This window comes from Triticum aestivum, chromosome 7A, assembly GCF_018294505.1.
Source record: "Triticum aestivum cultivar Chinese Spring chromosome 7A, IWGSC CS RefSeq v2.1, whole genome shotgun sequence".
NCBI lineage: Eukaryota > Viridiplantae > Streptophyta > Magnoliopsida > Poales > Poaceae > Triticum > Triticum aestivum.
This window is the reverse complement of record NC_057812.1, coordinates 4,642,417-4,661,849: the sequence shown is the minus strand read 5'-3', so window position 1 is coordinate 4,661,849 and position 19,433 is coordinate 4,642,417. Positions and strand designations below refer to the sequence as shown.

The window sequence follows — 19,433 nt, the reverse complement described above, 5'->3', positions numbered from 1 at the left end:
TCCGGAGGTAAAGATTGATATATAGAAAGTATGGTTTTGGCCACCGGAAGTGTTCCGGGCATCACCGGTAGTGTACCGGGACCACCGGAGGGGTCCGGGGGTCCACCAGGTGGGGCCACCAGCCCCGGAGGCCTACATGGGCCAATAGTGGGAAGGGACCAGCCCCTAGGTGGGCTAGGGCGCCTCCCACCAAGGCCCAAGGCGCCTCCAATAGGGGAAGGGGCAAACCCTAGGGCAGATGGGCCCTAAGGCCCACCCTAGGTGCACCTCCCCCTCTCCCCCTTGTGGCCGCCACCCTAGATGGGATCTAGGGCTGCCGCACCCCTTGGGGTGGGAACCCTAGGTGGGGGCGCATCCCTCCCTCTCCCCCTATATATAGTGGAGGCAAAGGGGCAGCCCAACACGCGATTCAATCTCCCTGCTGGTGCAGCCCTACCCCTCTCCCTCCTCGTCTCTCGTAGTGCTTGGCGAAGCCCTGCTGGAGTCCCGCGCTCCTCCACCACCACCACGCCGTCGTGCTGCTGCTGGATGGAGTCTTCCCCAACCTCTCCTTCTCCCCTTGCTGGATCAAGGCGTAGGAGACGTCACCGGGCTGTACGTGTGTTGAACACGGAGGTGCCGTCTGTTCGGCACTAGGATCATCGGTGATTTAGATCACGACGAGTACCACTCCATCAACCCCGTTCACTTGAACGCTTCCGCTTAGCGATCTACAAGGGTATGTAGATGCACTCTCCTTCCCCTCGTTGCTAGATTACTCCATAGATTGATCTTGGTGATGCGTAACAAATTTTGAATTTCTGCTACGTTGCCCAACAGTGGCATCATGAGCCAGGTTTATGCGTAGTTTCTATGCGCGAGTAGAACACAAGTTGTTGTGGGCGTCGATATTGTCAATTTACTTGCCGCTACTAGTCTTATCTTGATTCGGCAGCATCGTGGGATGAAGCGGCCCGGACCAACCTTACACGTACGCTTACGTGAGACCGGTTCCACCGACTGACATGCACTAGTTGCATAAGGTGGCTGGCGGGTGTCTGTCTCTCCCACTTTAGTCGGATCGGATTCGATGAAAAGGGTCCTTATGAAGGGTAAATATCAATTGGCATATCATGTTGTGATTTTTGCGTAGGTAAGAAACGTTCTTGCTAGAAACCCATAGCAGCCACGTAAAACATGCAAACAACAATTAGAGGACGTCTAACTTGTTTTTGCAGGGTATGCTATGTGATGTGATATGGCCAAGAAGAATGTGATGAATGATATGTGATGTATGAGATTGATCATGTTCTTGTAATAGGAATCACGACTTGCATGTCGATGAGTATGACAACCGGCAGGAGCCATAGGAGTTGTCTTTATTTATTATATGACCTGCGTGTCATTGAACAACGCCATGTAATTACTTTACTTTATTGCTAACTGTTAGTTGTAGTAGTAGAAGTAATAGTTGGCGAGACAACTTCATGAAGACACGATGATGGAGATCATGGTGTCATGCCGGTGACGATGATGATCATGGAGCCCCGAAGATGGAGATCAAAAGGAGCAAAGTGATCATGGCCATATCATGTCACTATTTGATTGCATGTGATGTTTATCATGTTTATACATCTTATTTGCTTAGAACGGCGGTAGTAAATAAGATGATCCCTCATTAAAATTTCAAGAAAGTGTTCCCCCTAACTGTGCACCGTTGCGAAAGTTTGTCATTTCGAAGCACCACGTGATGATCGGGTGTGATAGATTCTTACGTTCGAATACAACGGGTGTTGACGAGCCTAGCATGTACAGACATGGCCTCGGAACACATGCAAAACACTTAGGTTGACTTGACGAGCCTAGCATGTACAGACATGGCCTCGGAACACAAGAGACCGAAAGGTCGAGCATGAGTCGTATGGTAGATACGATCAGCATGAAGATGTTCACCGATGTTGACTAGTCCGTCTCACGTGATGATCGAACATGGCCTAGTTGACTCGGATCATGTAATCACTTAGATGACTAGAGGGATGTCTATCTGAGTGGGAGTTCATAAGATGAACTTATTTATCCTGAACATAGTCAAAAGGTCTTCGCAAATTATGTCGTAACTCGCACTTCAGTTCTACTGTTTAGATATGTTCCTAGAGAAAAATTAGTTGAAAGTTGATAGTAGCAATTATGCAGACAGTAGAAGGCTTATGTCCTTAATGCACCGCTCAGTGTGCTGAACCTCGAACGTCGTCTGTGGATGTTGCGAACATCTAATATACACGTTTTGATGACTACATGATAGTTCAGTGCGTAATGCTAAATGGTTTAGAATTGAGGCACCAAAGACGTTTTTGAAACATCGCAGAACATATGAGATGTTCCAAGGACTGAAATTGGGATTTCAGGCTCGTGCCCACGTCAAGAGGTATAAGACCTCCGACGATTTTCTTAGCCTGCATAATAAGGGAGAAAAGCTCAATCTTGAGCTTGTACTCAGATTGTCTGAGTACAATAATCGCTTGAATCGAGTGAGAGCTGATCTTCCAGATGAAATAGTGATGGTTCTCCAAAGTCACTGCCACCAAGCTACTAGAGCTTCGTGATGAACTATAACATATCAGGGATAGATATGATCCTTGAGCTATTCGCGACACCGCGAAAGTAGAAATCAAAAGGGAGCATCAATCGTTGATGGATAGTAAAACCACTAGTTTCAAAAAGGGCAAGGGCAAGAAGGGATACTTCATGAAATGGCAAATCAGCTGCTGCTCTAGTGAAGAAACCCAAGGTAGAACCCAAACCCGAGACTAAGTGCTTCTGTAATAAGGGGAACAGCCACTGGAGCAGAATTACCCTAGATACTTGGTAGATAAGAAGGCTGGCAAGGTCGATAGAAGTATATTGGATATACATTGTGTTAATGTGTACTTTACTAGTACTCCTAGTAGCACCAGGGTATTAGATACCGGTTCGGTTACTAAGTGTTAGTAACTCGAAACAAAAGGCTACGGAATAAACAAAGACTAGCTAAAAGGTGAGATGACGATATGTGTTGGAAGTATTTCCAAGGTTGATCAAATATCGTACGCTCCCTCTACCATCGAGATTGGTATTAAAACCTAAATAATTGTTATTTGGTGTTTGCGTTGAGCATAGACATGATTGGATTATGTCTATCGCAATACGGTTATTCATTTAAGGAGAATAATGGTTACTCTGTTTATTTGAATAATACCTTCAATGGTCTTGCACCTAAGATGAATGGTTTATTGAATCTCGATCGTAGTGATACACATGTTCATGCCAAAAGATATAAGATAGTAATGATAGTACCACCTACTTGTGGCACTTCCACGTAAGTCATATCAGTATAAAACACATGAAGAAGCTCCATGTTGATGGATCTTTGGGCTCACTCGTTTTTGAAAAGTTTGAGACATGCGAACCATGTCTATTGGTGTATATGCATGAAGAAACTCCATGCAAATGGACCGTTTGGACTCACTTGATTTTGAATCACTTGAGACATGCAAATCATACCACATGGGCAAGATGACTGAAAGCCTCGTTTTTAGTAAAATGGAACTAGAAAGCAACTTGTTGGAAGTAATACATTTTGATGTGTGCAGTCCAATGAGTGCTAAGACGTGTAGTGGATATCGTTATTACTTCACAGATGATTTGAGTAGATGTTGAGTACATTTACTTGATGAATCACGAGTCCGAATTATTGAAAGGTTCAAGTAATTTCAGGGTGAAGTTGAAAGATCGTCGTGACAAGAGGATAAAATATCTATGATATGATCATAGAGATGAATATCTGAATTACGAGTTTGGCACAGAATTAAGACATTGTGGAAATTGTTTCACAACTAATACAGCCTGAAACACCATAGTATGATGGTGTGTCCGAACATCATAACTGCACCCTATTGGATATGATGCATACCATGATGTCTCTTATTGAATTACCACGATAGTTTATGGGTTTGGTATTAGAGACAACCACATTCACTATTAAATAGGGCACCTCGTAATTCCGATGAGATGACACCGTATGAACTATGGTTTAGAGAAACCTAAGCTGTCATTTCTTAAAAGTTTGGGGCTGCGACGCTCATGTGAAAAAGTTTCAGGCTGATAAGCTCGAACCCAAAGCGGATAAATGCATCTTCATAGGACACCCAAAACAGTTGGATATACCTCCTGTCTCAGATCCGAAAGCAATAAGGGATTGTTTCTAGAATCGGGTCCTTTCTCGAGGAAAAGTTTCTCTCGAAAGAATTGAGTGGGAGGATGGTGGAGACTTGACGAGGTTATTGAACCGTCTCTTCAACTAGTGTGTGGCAGGGCACAGGGAGTTGTTCCTGTGGCACGTACACCAATTGAAGTGGAAGCTTATGATAGTGATCATGAAACTTCAGATCAAGTCACTACCAAACCTCGTGGGATGACAAGGATGCGTACCACTTCAGAGTGGTACGTAATCCTGTCTTGGAAGTCATGTTGCTAGACAACAATGAACCTACGAGCTATGGAGAAGCGATGGTGGGCCTGGATTCCAAAATGGCTCGAGGCCATATAATCCGAGAGAGGATCCATATATGAAAACAAAGTGTAGACTTTGGAAGAACTACTTGATGGTCGTAAGGCTGTTAGGTACATATGGATTTTAAAAGGAAGACGGACAATGATGGTAAGTATCACCATTAAGAAAGCTCGACTTGTCGTTAAGATGTTTTCCGACAAGTTCAAGGAGTTGACTACGATGAGACTTTCTCACTCGTAGCGATGCTAAGAGTCTGTTGGAATTATATTAGCGGTTACTGCATTATTTATGAAATCTTGCAGATAGGATGTCAAAACATTGTTTCCTCGACGATTTTCTTGAGGAAAGGTTGTATGTGATACAACCGGAAGGTTTTGTCAATCCTGAAAGATGCTAACAAGTATGCAAAGCTCCAGCAATCCTTCTAAGCACTGGAGTAAGCATCTCGGAGTTGGAATGTATGCTTTGATGAGATGATCAAAGACTTTGGGTGTATACAAAGTTTATGAGAAACTTGTATTTCCAAAGAAGTGAGTGGGAGCACTATAGAATTTCTGATGAGTATATGTTGTTGACATATTGTTGATCAGAAATGATGTAGAATTTCTGGAAAGCATATAGGGTTATTTGGAAAGTGTTTTTCAATGGAAAGCCTGGATTAAGCTACTTGAACATTGAGCATCAAGATCTATAAGGATAGATCAAAACGCTTAATGGTACTTTCAAATGAGCACATACCTTGACATGATCTTGAAGGTGTTCAAGATGGATCAGTCAAAGAAGGAGTTCTTGCCTGAGTTGTAAGGTATGAAGTTAAGACTTAAAGCTCGACCATGGCAGAAGAAAGAGGAAGGACGAAGGTCGTCCCCTATGCTTTTGTCATAGGCTCTATACGGTATGCCATGCTGAGTACCGCACCTGATGTGTGCCTTGCCACATGTCTGGCAAGAGGGTACAAAGGTGATCTAGGAGTAGATCACCAGATAGCGGGCAAAATTATCCTTAGAGGAATAAGGATATGTTTCTCGGTTATTGAGGTGATAAAGAGTTCGACGTAAAGAGTTACGTCGATGCAAGCTTAACACCTATCCGGATAGCTCTGAGTAGAGATACCGGATACGTATAATGGAGCAACAATTTAGAATAGCTCCAAGTAGAACAGTTATTTGAAATGGCTCCAAATGTAGCGTAGTAGTTGCATCTACAAGATGACATAGAAATTTGCGAAGTACATATGGATCTGAATGTTGCAGACCCGTTGACTGAAACCTCTCTCACAAGCATGACATGATCAAACCCAGAACTCTTTGGGTGTTAGTCACATGGGGATGTGACCTTGAGTGTTAATCACATATCGATGTGAACTGGATTATTGACTCTAGTGCAAGTGGGAGACTGTTGGAAATATGCCCTAAAGGCAATAATAAATTGGTTATTATTATATTTCCTTGTTCATGATAATCGTTTATTATCCATGCTAGAATTGTATTGATAGGAAACTCAGATACATGTGTGGATACATAGACAACACCATGTCCCTAGTAAGCCTCTAGTTGACTAGCTCGTTGATCAATAAATGGTTACGGTTTCCTGACCATGGACATTGGATGTCGTTGATAACGGGATCACATCATTAGGAGAATGATGTGATGGACAAGACCCAATCCTAAGCCTAGCACAAGATCATGTAGTTTGTTTGCTAAAGCTTTTCTAATGTCAAGTATCATTTCCTTAGACCATGAGATTCTGCAACTCCCGGATACCGTAGGAGTGCTTTGGGTGTGCCAAACGTCACAACGTAACTGGGTGGCTATAAAGGTACACTACAGGTATTTCTGAAAGTGTCTGTTGGGTTGGCACGAATCGAGACTGGGATTTGTCACTCCGTGTAAACGGAGAGGTATCTCTGGGCCCACTCGGTAGGACATCATCATAATGTGCACAATGTGATCAAGGAGTTGATCACGGGATGATGTGTTACAGAACGAGTAAAAGAGACTTGCCGGTAACGAGATTGAACCAGGTATCGGGATACCGACGATCGAATCTCGGGCAAGTATTGTACCGCTGGACGAAGGGAATTGTATACGAGATTGATTAAGTCCTTGACATTGTGGTTCATCCGATGAGATCATCGTGGAGCATGTGGGAGCCAACATGGGTATCCAGATCCCGCTGTTGGTTATTGACCGGAGAGTTGTCTCGGCCATGTCTGCATGACTCCCGAACCCGTAGGGTCTACACACTTAAGGTTCGATGACGCTAGGGTTATAGGGAAAGTATGTACGCGGTTACCGAATGTTGTTCGGAGTCCCGGATGAGATCTCGGACGTCACGAGGAGTTCCGGAATGGTCCGGGGGTAAAGATTGATATATAGGAAGTATGGTTTTGGCCACCGGAAGTGTTCCGGGCATCACCGGTAGTGTACCGGGACCACCGGAGGGGTCCGGGGGTCCACCAGGTGGGGCCACCAGCCCCGGAGGCCTACATGGGCCAATAGTGGGAAGGGACCAGCCCCTAGGTGGGCTAGGGCGCCTCCCACCAAGGCCCAAGGCGCCTCCAATAGGGGAAGGGGGCAAACCCTAGGGCAGATGGGCCCTAAGGCCCACCCTAGGTGCACCTCCCCCTCTCCCCCTTGTGGCCGCCACCCTAGATGGGATCTAGGGCTGCCGCACCCCTTGGGGTGGGAACCCTAGGTGGGGGCGCAGCCCTCCCTCTCCCCCTATATATAGTGGAGGCAAAGGGTCAGCCCAACACGCGATTCAATCTCCCTGTTGGCGCAGCCCTACCCCTCTCCCTCCTCGTCTCTCGTAGTGCTTGGCGAAGCCCTGCTGGAGTCCCGCGCTCCTCCACCACCACCACGCTGTCGTGCTGCTGCTGGATGGAGTCTTCCCCAACCTCTCCTTCTCCCCTTGCTGGATCAAGGCGTAGGAGACGTCACCGGGCTGTACGTGTGTTGAACACGGAGGTGCCATCTGTTCGGCACTAGGATCATCGGTGATTTGGATCACGACGAGTACCACTCCATCAACCCCGTTCACTTGAACGCTTCCGCTTAGCGATCTACAAGGGTATGTAGATGCACTCTCCTTCCTCTCGTTGCTAGATTACTCCATAGATTGATCTTGGTGATGCGTACAAAATTTTGAATTTCTGCTACGTTGCCCTACAGAGACAAGTCATTATGTTTCATGGCTTGAGGATCTTGATACTGTCAAGACAAATTTCTTTCCTGCATTTAGAAATGTTAGTACACAAAACGTGCGACCAATAGTGTTTGTACTGAACTACGGTCACATATATTTAGGAAAGATGGTAAGATTTCTACTATTTCTCCTCAGTGCATCTTTTGCATACATTATTTTTTTAAGCTAAACTGCATTGCTAAGTATGTTACTATACGATGTTCTTCAACAGGGACTCCCGATGAATGTTGTGCCTGATTGGATCGAGACTAAAGGTATCATGAATATTGTTAGCTTACGGCCAAGATATCCTACAATGCACTTTAGTGCATTCGGGATTTCTAATAGCGAGGAATGCTTAATAGTAAAAGACTGAAGCAAAATTGTGAACGATCACAGAGAAGTACTAGGGGGCAGCAATCAGAAGCGCAACCCACGATTAGGAGACAGGTTCATCTACATGCTCCAATATGATGAATCAGCAAAGCTATACATGTTCTATGCTATTTTACCTGAGAGAGAGCAGTAGGAGTGATTAATTAGCTAGTTCATGCTCTTAGTGCTTGTCCTTTTATGTCCGTGTTCTTCGTCCTGAACTTAATCTCAAAGAGTGATTTGCTTTTGTGGTGTTATGAACGCTTATAATATCATTACCATGTTGAACTCGATGATATCTTTGCTATGAAAACTGTTGTTGGTGATGATATATATGATGCAAGAGTTTTTATATTAATATGATGATGATGATGATGATGATGAGTTATTATATCATTTATGAAAGAAATTGCATATTAGTTTCAACTGGATGGATTCTAGCTAAGTGATCAAGTATATGCCATATCCATATTACATCGATCACTTAATTAGGTGATCAAGTATATATAATATGGATATGACATATACTTGATGACTTAGCTAGGATCCACGCATCCAGTCAAACTAATCTGCGGTACATTGACCTAATGATTTAACAACTCATTATATGTAAAACAATCACTAAATTAAATTAAAAACACAAAATTAAAGTAAAAATAAAAAATAAAACCAAAACACACCCAAACATTTAGTACCGGTTGGTGTTACCAACCGGTACTAATGTCCTACGCGCCCACGGAGCTGGCTCGTGCCACGTGGTTGCCCTTTAGCACCGGTTCGTGCTGAACCGGTACTAAAGGGGGGGCCTTTAGTGCCCACAATTTAGTGTCGGTTACCGAATCGGCACTAAAGGGCCTTATGACCGGTGCTATTGCCCGGTTCTGCACTAGTGGTTTCTGCCTCCCGTCGGCGGTGCCGCCGATCTCCCACGTCTCCTGTGGCCTTAGGGCATGCGTGCGCGGTGGATCCCAGCCCTTGTCGGCGGGAGGCCTCCATTTTCAGGTACTTCTTCAAGTTTTGTTAGGGTTTGTGTCCTGCTCAAGAAGACGAGACGGCGGCAGTTTCTTGAAGATGGAATAAGGTTCTCCCCGCCAAGCCCCCATCCCAATGGTGTGTCTAACATCGTCGGAGGGCGTGTGGAGGTGTGTCTCTAGCGGATCTTGCGAGATTTGGTCGATGGTTGTCTTTGGTGGATCCGATCTTTGTTCGTGTCTCTTCAGGTTGGATCCTTCCGATCTAAAATTCTCTTCATCGGCGGCGGTTGCTGTTCCGGGGCGTTGGTCCTATGGGACCTTAGCACGACGACTTTTCGACTGTCTAGTACTACAAGTTGTGCCCGGCTCCGGCGAGGTGGCGATGATGGCGGCACGCCTTCGGCTTGCTTTAGTGTCTGTAGTCGTGGTCTATGAATCTGAATGTAATTTTTATAATTTCTGGTGTTCGTTGTACTGCTATGGTTAAAGATGAATAGACCGACAGTTTCCCATAATAAAAAAAGCCGCCCCCAATGGGCGTGTGGTGAAAGGCAGCAATGATTTGATGTTACATGGCGATGCTGCCACCAAGCCAAAAACACCCTCTTAAGTGTAGGATACCCTATTCCAGAGCAACACAGCCTTTGGAGTCTGGGCGCACCGCGAGCTAAAAAGTTTCTGTGCTTGGGGGTTAGTGATATAACTGGTAATGATATCCTCCATCCATGTTGGGCGACAAGAGGAAGCGGAGTGTAGTAGGTCTGTGTGAGTAGCTTGAGACAAAGCATCAGGTGCGTTGTTCTCAACTCCTTTCTTAAATTTGGTGGTGTAAGGGAGGCCCATGAGCTTATTGAATGCCTTTTGTTGCCACGGTGTCGACAATCGCTGCTCCTCAACATGAACTAGGCTCTTCTGATCCGTGTGTATCACAAATTTGTTGCGTTGAAGATAACAAAAACACCCTTCTGGAAGGAATGGCGGCAGCCGCAGGCGTCACCGCATCGAAGACGGAAGAACCGGCAGTGATTTCTCACGCACCCCAAACACCACTACCCGCCCGATCCGGAGCCACCCAACCAGTTTGCCACCCGCCAGGGCGCGCCACCACGGTCTTGAAATCATCTACGCCGCCTCGCTGAGAACGCCAACACGAGGCCAAGAGGACAGAGACATGCAGCGTCAGGGAGCAAGGGCGGCAGCACCGGAGTCGCGCGGGATGGAACCACCTCCACCGCCGTCGCGCAAGAGGCATGTGCCTCCAGCACTGTCGTGGTCGCCAGCCGTACGCGGTAGTCGGGGCATACCAGGCCACCCGGGCCCGGCCAGGCCAGCAAATTTTCCGGCCACTGCGTTGTGGCACCAACAGCACCAGCGCCGCTACCCTCCACCAGCCCGACGCACCTCCTCTGCCTCCTGGGAGCCACGCAGACACCACGCCCTGCTGTCGGCCCGCCCAGACCCAGATGGGCCCAAAGGGCCCAGATCTAGGCCGAGCGGGCGCCACCGCGACACCCAGCAAGTCCCCTGCGCGCCGCCAGGACACCTCGTCGCCGCGTTGGACCGCCTCCGCCAATGGACACCCCCCGGAGCCGTACCACCCCTCGCCAGAACGCCACCGACAGGGGAATGGCCAAGGGCCGTCGCCGCAAGGGTCGCCCGGGCCAAGCCCGGTGGCAGAGAGGGGAGGAAGAGGGAGAGCTTGGGGTGGAGGAGCCGGGCGCGGCGGTTGCGAGGTGTGTGTGTGTGTGGGGGGGGGGGGTAATTTCTTTTCCCAAAAAATCGAATTCTACATATAAATATGAAGGTATTTCAAAGATATACTATGAGCTATGTGCTTAGTTGCACTATTATCATGTACTCCCTCTGATTCTAAAACGAGGGCACACCCCCCTTTTGAGGTTTAACTTTAACACTCAATTTGACCACTCAATTCTAAAAATGGGCCTAGCTACTTTCTGTTTTCTAATTTTGTTTGGTCTTTCCAATTTTCCCGGTTTCTGTATTTTCTTTTTATTTTTGGTTTGTTTTTCCATTTTTTAAAATCCATGAATTACTTTAATCCGTCCACTTTAGTGTACGGACATTTTTTTACACTTTGAACTTTTTCTGAATACATGTTAAACATTTTCCAAACACACATTGAAAACAAAAATCATGTACACGGTGAATATTTTTTAATGCACCTTATACATATTTTTAGATAGACGTTGAATATTTTTGGAATATCCCATGCACCGTCACCCGAGCCGCCAGAACAATGCTCTCTGGATCCCTTGTCTCATTGTCACTGATATCTGCCATGCCTTGAGAAGCCGCCCTGGGACTTCGTCATGCAGGCCGGGAACCACTCATCCCTGCTGCTACCATGGTGCATGCAAGCGATGACGACAACCTACGGGTTACTCTCGTGTTGTTTGCTCGTGAGCGACACATGAGTGCCACCCAACACGAGCAAAGCACAGAAAGCTAGAGAGACGTGCGAAACTCTCGTCTAGGTTTCCTTGCCTCTCGCCGGCGCGGCTGGTCCACCTCATCTTCTATGATCTTTGGACCATGAAGGCATGGTAGATCTTAGCCCTCGCCGGCGGGAGGGCTCCGTTTTTATATGCTTTTCTGAATTTTGTTAGGGTTTGTGTCATGCTCAAGAAGACGAGGCGGCAGCGGCTTCTTGAAAATGGAATAAGGTCCTTCTCATCAAGCCATCGTCCCGGTGATGTTTCAAGCATCGTCGGAAGGCGTATGGAGGTTTATCTCCGACAGATCTCGTGCGATCCGGTTGGCGTTTGTCTTTGGTGGATCCGACAGGATGCGGTCTTCGTTCGTCTACGTTTGTGTGTCTGGAGGTTGGATCTTTCTGGTCTACGCTTCTCTTTATCGGCGGCGGTTGTTGTTCTGATGCGCTGGTCTTATGGGGCCTTAGAGCATCTCCAGCCGCGCCCCCAACAAAGCCCCCCCGGCTACTTTTGGGCCGCCGGCGCCAAAAAATCGGTTCAGACGCGCTCCCAAGGGCCCAATTTTAACCAGCTCAGGCCGAAATTGGTATCGGCGGACCCAACCCGAACCCGGTGCACTGGGGGGCGCTCGGGGGCGCCGGGCGAATCGTTTTTGGCGCGAAAGAGCCGCGGGCCCTCCTTGCCAGCGACTCGGCTCGCTTCTCGTCGCTTCGTCGTCCTCATCGCCTCGTTTCCCATGGCGAATCAATGCCAAAACTGCCGCGCGCTGCCGCGCCGGTCAGCCTCCGCCATTGATGCCTCACGGGCGGGGCAGTGAAGGCGTGACGACGTGCGTCCCCGCGCATGCCACGCGTAGACGAGGCGGCCACGCGTGCTCGCGCCGCCTCCGCCTATATAAGCCGACCCCAGCACGCGGGTGGCACGCACAGAGTCTCCCACCGCCAACGCGCCCTCTCTCCCCTTCCTCCCTCTCCCCTCGCCGCCCCAGTTCAAGGAAATGGCCGAACGACTCCCAGGCGACGGCGCGGCGGCGAACGGCTTCGGCCGCCGCCACCTTCACGAGGACGAAGCTCGGCTCATCTTCGAGGCCGAGTACCCGGTCCCGCCGGACATGCGGGTGCCCGGGGCGTGGAGAATCAGCGCCGGCGGGGTCCCAGTGCCACCACCGCCCACCGGGGCGGTGTGTCGTGCGGAGATCGCTCGTATCCGCGCCTCTCTGCCGCGGGCGGCGAGGGAGGGACCGCGCTACGTCCCCGACAGCCCGCTCTGGGAGCCATACTTCCGCCGCCGTCACGCCGAGCAACTCGAGGCCACCAACGGCGCCGTGCCCTCCAGCAGGCTCAACTCCGAGGGGCGGCGCCGATGGTGGGGCGTGCCCGGCTGCAGGCTAGAGGCCGTCCTCGAGTACATCGAGGGCGGCAACACGCCGAGCCTGGAGTACCCCTCCCCCACGTCCTTCTCTCGCCGCCGTGGGAGCTCGTGGACGCCGAGGCGCATGGACCCCGGGGCGTCCTCCTCCTCGTCCGGTCGGTCGACCGGCTCTCCCTGCCTCCGCCCCGTCAAGCCGGAGCCCCAGGACAAGCCCGTCAAGGTGGAGCCCCAAGACACGCCTGTCAATCGGCGCACCCGCAGCTCCGGTATCCGCATCGCCGACTCTACCCCCGCTTCCGGGCGCCTCGTCCTCGTCGCGCCCAAGCCGGAGCCCAGTCTCCCCCCGGAGTACGAGGAGATAGCCCAGCGCGGCTTCTCCGACGCGGACGCCCTGCGGTGGGCGCGCGATGACTACCTCCGGACGGAGATGACCCGGCAGACCCGGGCCCTGGAGGAGATCGCCGCCTGCAAGCGTGGGCGCGAGGACGAGCACGGCATCATGATCCTCGACAGCGACGACGACGAGGACGCCGCCGGACCGTCCAACCCGCCGCGCCAACCGGGGAGGGTTGCAGCAGGGACGGCGATGACGACGACGGCGGCGGCAACTACACGCGGTTCTACAGCCTCCTCGACATGTAGAACTGCAAGGGCGGCAGCCGGCGAGGAGCGGCGAGGCGAGCGAGACGGCGGGCGGGCCTAGTAGTGTGTTTTTTCTTTTTGTAAAATACTTTAAATATGTATGAGCGGGCGTGTTTGCGCCGTGTTTGGTTGAATTTGGTTTGAAGTGGCCGAAATATGCATTAACTCGTCGTGTTTGCGCCGTTCAAAAAAATCCCGTGGGCGCCGCGACTGGGTGGCATCACGCCTCCAGCGTGCGTTTTGCGCCGGTGCGTCCCCGGGGGGCGATTTTTAGCGCCTCCTGGGGGGCCAGCGGCTGGAGATGCTCTTAGCACGACGACCTGCCGACTGTCTACTACAACAATGTTTGCCCGGCTCCGACGAGGGAGGGGCGATGACGGGGGCGCGCCTTCGGCTTGCTCCAGTGCTTGTAGTCGTCGCTAGGTGGTCTACGGACCTGGATATAAATTTTACTTCTAGTGTTCTTTGTACTACCTTGACAGTTGATAAATAAATCGGAAGTTTTCTCGAAAAAAAAAACCAAATTAGTTGGCTTCCACTTAGTTGAAATTTTTATTTGCCATTTAAAATCGGTATGAATAAACGAAGACATCCTGGTTTGTAAAACGATGTTCATTGCTAATTTTCGCTTAAAAATGTTCTCTTTTGTGTGAATGCCATGAGAAAAATAATCTGGTGCACAATTAATTGCAAATCCTCATCCTGTCCTCCATTTTTGCATATGGCACATGATTTTTGCAAGCGCAAATACTGTATAAAAATGTGGTTAAAAAGACGCAGATCTTTTTTAATGAATGAGTATTTCCTTTGAAGAACCAACCAACATGCCATTCTGTCATCTCTCTCCGTACTTCACACCATTATTATTCACTCAATAAAAGAAGCCATCACACCTTGAGGTGAGCTAGTACTGAAAAATATATGGTAGCCTTCACAACACTGTCCCTTGGTTGGTGAGTGACTGACTGCATCTCTTCGTCTTGCTCCTGCGTTCAAGAGACTTCCAAGCTCTCTAGTAACACGTCTAGGTCTCGTCAATTTGTGCATCGTGAAAGGTTAGCTTCCTCTGCTCTGATTGCACCATCCCAGCCTCTGATTCAGTTTGTTTTCTAGATAATTAGTTCTTTCACTCCTTAGCTGTTCCTAGAGGTAGAGGGTAAAGATTGGCCCCTGTTTTTTTAACAGACCGAGCCTTTGCTCGGGCTTCCGCCCTTAGCTTTCTGCCATTTCTTGTTATTTCAGCTAGATTTCGGCTGTATACTTGTGCGACTGTTTTTGTTCATGTGGATTGTTGTTGGGTCGCATTACTTGCTTGGGCAGGCTCTGTTTCTAGGGCACAACATGCTAGCTTGTAGCCCTGCAATTGTTCGGATCAGTGCTAATGCCTTGGCTACTTTTCTGAATATCAATTTTTTTTAGATAATAATTTCGTGAACACAAGATGACATTGATTCCTCTATTTCCATTAATATTGTGTAAATTAGATAAGGACACATTTAGTCCGAATCCCCCAAATCTGTTATTAGGACATATGTTTGCCATTTTTGTCAATTAAAATTCATGGAATGGTCAATAATGAACATGCACACGAAATATTCTGGATGGTCCAAATGAAAACTCTGTTGTTATGTTTCATGCCCATTCTGCTACCATCTTTGACAGTCCGAATTTGATCCATCAGTGACACTGTTGTCTATTAGTACAAAAGCAGAGTGTAGTTGCTCTGTTTCAACTACTGAGCTAGGGTCACAAATGTTGGCACAAGCTCTGCTACTGGTTATGCGAACTATCCTTTCGAAATGACCTATTCTATCTTTGTGATATTCTGTTAGCAACTGAACTTCCAGGTTATATATGGATGATATTGTTGATGCATTGGTTCTTAAGCTCCAGTCAAAGATATGCTATCATAGGGATGCCAATGTCGACTACCTGGAAATCAAGACAATGGTTGATAAACTCGTAGAAGCGAACAAAAAGCTCAAGGATGAGAAAGTGGACTTCCAGGATGTAATTAATATGGTCATGGAAGAAAAGGAAAATTTACAGCATGACTATCAAGGTTTGTGATCTTTCATATAGTCCAAGTTCTGCTCCAAAATTAATTTACTAGGATCCTGGTCTATTATGCTAACTCATTTGGTAGCGCAGTAATCAAGGAGCAGATGACAAAAAGGGAGGAGCAACTTGAAACTGTAAAAAAGGAACTTGAAGAAGCAAAACATGAACATGTGGCAGCAAATAAGGAGCTTGAGGAAGAAAAACATGGCCATGTGGCAACAAAGAAGGACCTTGCGGCGACAGAACAACAACTTGCTCAAAGGAGCGAAGAGCTGGAGGATTTAAGGAAGAAGCTTCAAGAGAGTGAACCTGTACCTTCCACAAGGGTAAAACCTAATGCATATATCCTTCTCCATGGAAGCCACATTCATATTTTAGCCTTGTCAACCTTTTTATACTGCACGCTTAAGCTTATTTTTTCTGCAGAATCAAGGCATAACTTTATGTTTAGTATTCTGTTTTCTTGTTGGGTCGTATTTTGATTACCGTTATCTCTGTGTAAGCAGGTAACAAGATCTGCACATAAGCGGCAAATGGTGCTCCATGGGTCGTTGAGCAACGATGCGGCTGGACATCGCCAAAAGAAACATAGGGCCTATCAGCATGCAACCCAAGATGTGACTTGGAGGTGATCAGGCAAAGCTGATCCAGGTTTAATCATAAATCCCTGAATTTGTACTGATCATCTACCTACAGATTACATACACTATATGTCCATGAGTTCGCTGTGAGCATATAGATAGATGTGGCTTATACATTGTACAGACATACAGGTATGGCTTCAGCGATTCTGAATTTAGTACAACCATCTCGCTGATTCTATTATACTGGAGTATAAGATGATATGAGCACGCCAACATTTAATTAAGTTAGTCCTTGCTCCTGATTGGAGCATCGGACTAGTTTTATCGCCGCTTTTGGCTTGAGCATTAGCTTATCCTTAATTATTTAAAACACCAAGCTGTTACTAATTACCATTTGTTATTCTCTTTGTACATACTGCATAGTCTCTGTCTATACAACCTGTATATATGCTCAGCAAAAATAGGTCAATATTTTTGTTTTCCCACAGTAAAAATATAGACCGTAGATAGAAAACATATTTGTAGGTGGTTGAAGCAACAACACGAGAACCCTGTTAGACTTGAATTGCTCATGTGAAATTTGTAGATACATTTTGGTGTGATCCTATCTGAGAAAGGATCAAAAGAATTAGTAGCAGAAGTAGAATTGATAGGTTTCAGGTATGACGCCTATCTTAATGTGACTTATGGTTAAGAATTACAGAAACCTTTGGATGCAAGCAGGCGGTACAGGTTTAGGAATCCTAGTTTCAGTTCTGGTGAAGTTACATAGCTGAACAGCAGTTAGCTTCTAAACCTCGACCTGACCTCTTGAACCTTTTGCTCTGTGTATGCCACAATTTCCTTTTCATATTAAATACCTTTATGTCGCCATATATCAGGCCAGGAGGGTTTTCTCTTCCATTATCTAAAGAAGAGGGCAAACTTGGCCTTGTGAATCGAGTTCCTATGCCGCATAAGTTTCCGCGTCGAGCTCATACTTACCTTCTGTTGTCGCGCAGGTCATGTGCTAGCAGTTGGAAGCGAGGAAGGAAGCCATCAACTTAGCAGGCCATGACAAACACTAGCAACTAGCAACCATGGAAGAAAATTACTATGTTAGCTACCTATATGACACTGATGTTGGATAGTGTTACAATCCCCATTTCATGCATATTTTAGCATCTATTTCACTCCTCATTTCAGAACCTTGGTGTGTAAAAAAATCCGCACTTTGATTCACGCTTCTACTAAGAATTCGGATGCATAAATATTTTAAGACTTAATTTGATGAAACCTTCATTTGACGGTTCTTATTCGATAATCCAGTGTTCGCCTTCTTGGAATCGCATACCTCTCCATGTAATGCCATGCTTGAAGAGTGAAGAACAGTAGGGTCTGCACATGCTAGTGCATTGTTGCTTTATTTGCAAGTAGTGGTAATGTTGTTCTTGTGTTAGATTGTTTTCTCCATAACCAGCGGGAGCTCTGCTTTTTTACTATAGAAGAGGGGAAACCACACAATCAGTTGAGAGTGAGCTTAAATTGCTCGCCTTTTTTTAAGAGAAAAAAAGATATGACGTTCACCACTTCGCTGTCTATAGCGAACGCTTGCGCCATGATTTGCGTTAGGAAAAACGGACTGTAACCAGCGCGTTCACTGGGAAAACGTCCCCAACGAACGTTCGCTGGATATCATTTCCGATAATACAATTCCCCTCTGCCAACCACTGCTAAGTATCGTGAAACCTTGACAACATGCAGAGAACATATCAGCACATAAACATGATTGCTTGATCAATGTAGTCAGATGGTAGGTACTGAACTTAATTACTAGATTTACCATGTTTGCATCTGCCATCTAGCCAGGCCGTTGAGTTGACAAATTCAGAGGAAGAACCCAAATGAACCAAGGAAATAAACAGGGGTCGATTCCGATGTTACTGCACATCTGAATCAGTCAGATGGAGCTACTTTCATACATCATCGACTCATCTGTCATCAGCTCATCATTTATCCATGCCAATCCAAACATTGCTCGTTGTATAAAAAACAGAAGAAGCTGAGAGGAGAGGCGCCCACATCGCCAGGAACAGCGTTTAAATTTTTTCAAATACAGGTTTAACATTTTTTTAATACATGGTCAACAATTTTCTATACATAATTTAAACATATTTTAAATGCTTGATTAACATTTTTCAGATACAAGATTAACATTTTTTATACTACATAGTCAACATTTTTCTAAATACATTTTAACATTTTCAAATACTTGATTACATTTTTCAAATACAAGATTAACATGTTTTTAATACATGGTCAACATTTTTCCCACTATACACATTTAATATTTTTCAAATGCTTGATTATTTTTTTTAATACATGGATAACACATTTAAAAAAAATTCAAATGCTTGATTAACATTTTTCAAATAATTTTTTAACCTTTGTTTAAATGCTTGATTAACATTTTTTAAATTCATGATCGAATTTCTTCCTGCCTCTTGTCTTGTACGCCAAGTTCTCTAGAATCTTTCTTGTATATGCCGTGGGCCGCCTGATGCGGCCCATGATGGAATCGACATGGAATCCTCAGCCTGGCCCACTAGGCCGCCGGGAGAGTCGACAGGGGTGAGAGGCCCCTTAGGCGGAAAAGTCACCTGACTCCAACGTCCCTTCCTTGACTGGGCCAACCCATATGTATCTGTCTCCATTACTGGTTTTGGGAACCTTCCAAGGAGGCTCCCTCATTTTTTCTATTGTTGTCTCAAAAACAAATTCCTTATTTTTTTATTTTATCTGGTTTTTATTAATTCATTTTATTTTATCTGGTTTTTATTTATTCATTTTATTTTCATGTTTTTATTTCTCATTTTATTTTATTTTTTATTTTTCAAATTCATGAATATTTTTTTGATCCATAATGTTTTCTTCAAGTCCACGAAACTTTTTAATTATCAACGAATAGAGGGGCTATACCTAATACTAATGGGGCTATTCCTTCTTGCGGTAGATCTTCGAAATTACCCCTAAATTTACAAAATATTACACATCAATGCCATATATAAGTGATTAAAAAAATGTTTCACACAGTGGAATTCTCTGCCATGGCCGGCACATGCAGTAGGTACCTTCTATACTACGCACTGCATGCTGGGAGAAGACTCAGCATGCCCATATGGGCCGGCCCTTGTCCGGGCATCCTGTTTTTATATTTCATTTTTTAGTTTTAGTTTTATTTTTATTTTCCTTTTGTTATACTTTAAATAATTTAGAGATA

General features: G+C 46.3%; 1 protein-coding gene across 3 annotated transcripts; it reads left to right on the top strand.

The window, feature by feature from the left end:
* The first annotated feature begins 14,432 nt into the window (after positions 1-14,432).
* Positions 14,433-17,453, top strand: LOC123151754 (moesin/ezrin/radixin homolog 1). Of its 3 annotated transcripts, none has more exons than XM_044571412.1 (5): positions 14,433-14,584; positions 15,423-15,591; positions 15,681-15,916; positions 16,097-16,241; positions 17,176-17,453. In XM_044571412.1, the coding sequence occupies exons 2-4, from the start codon at positions 15,477-15,479 to the stop codon at positions 16,220-16,222; spliced, it is 477 nt and encodes a 158-aa protein (XP_044427347.1). In that variant the 5' UTR covers positions 14,433-14,584; positions 15,423-15,476; the 3' UTR covers positions 16,223-16,241; positions 17,176-17,453. The 3 variants fall into 3 exon arrangements, with proteins under 3 accessions (XP_044427347.1, XP_044427345.1, XP_044427346.1); XM_044571410.1 differs by having other exon boundaries at positions 15,377-15,591; XM_044571411.1 differs by having other exon boundaries at positions 15,362-15,591.
* The last annotated feature ends 1,980 nt before the right edge of the window (positions 17,454-19,433 follow it).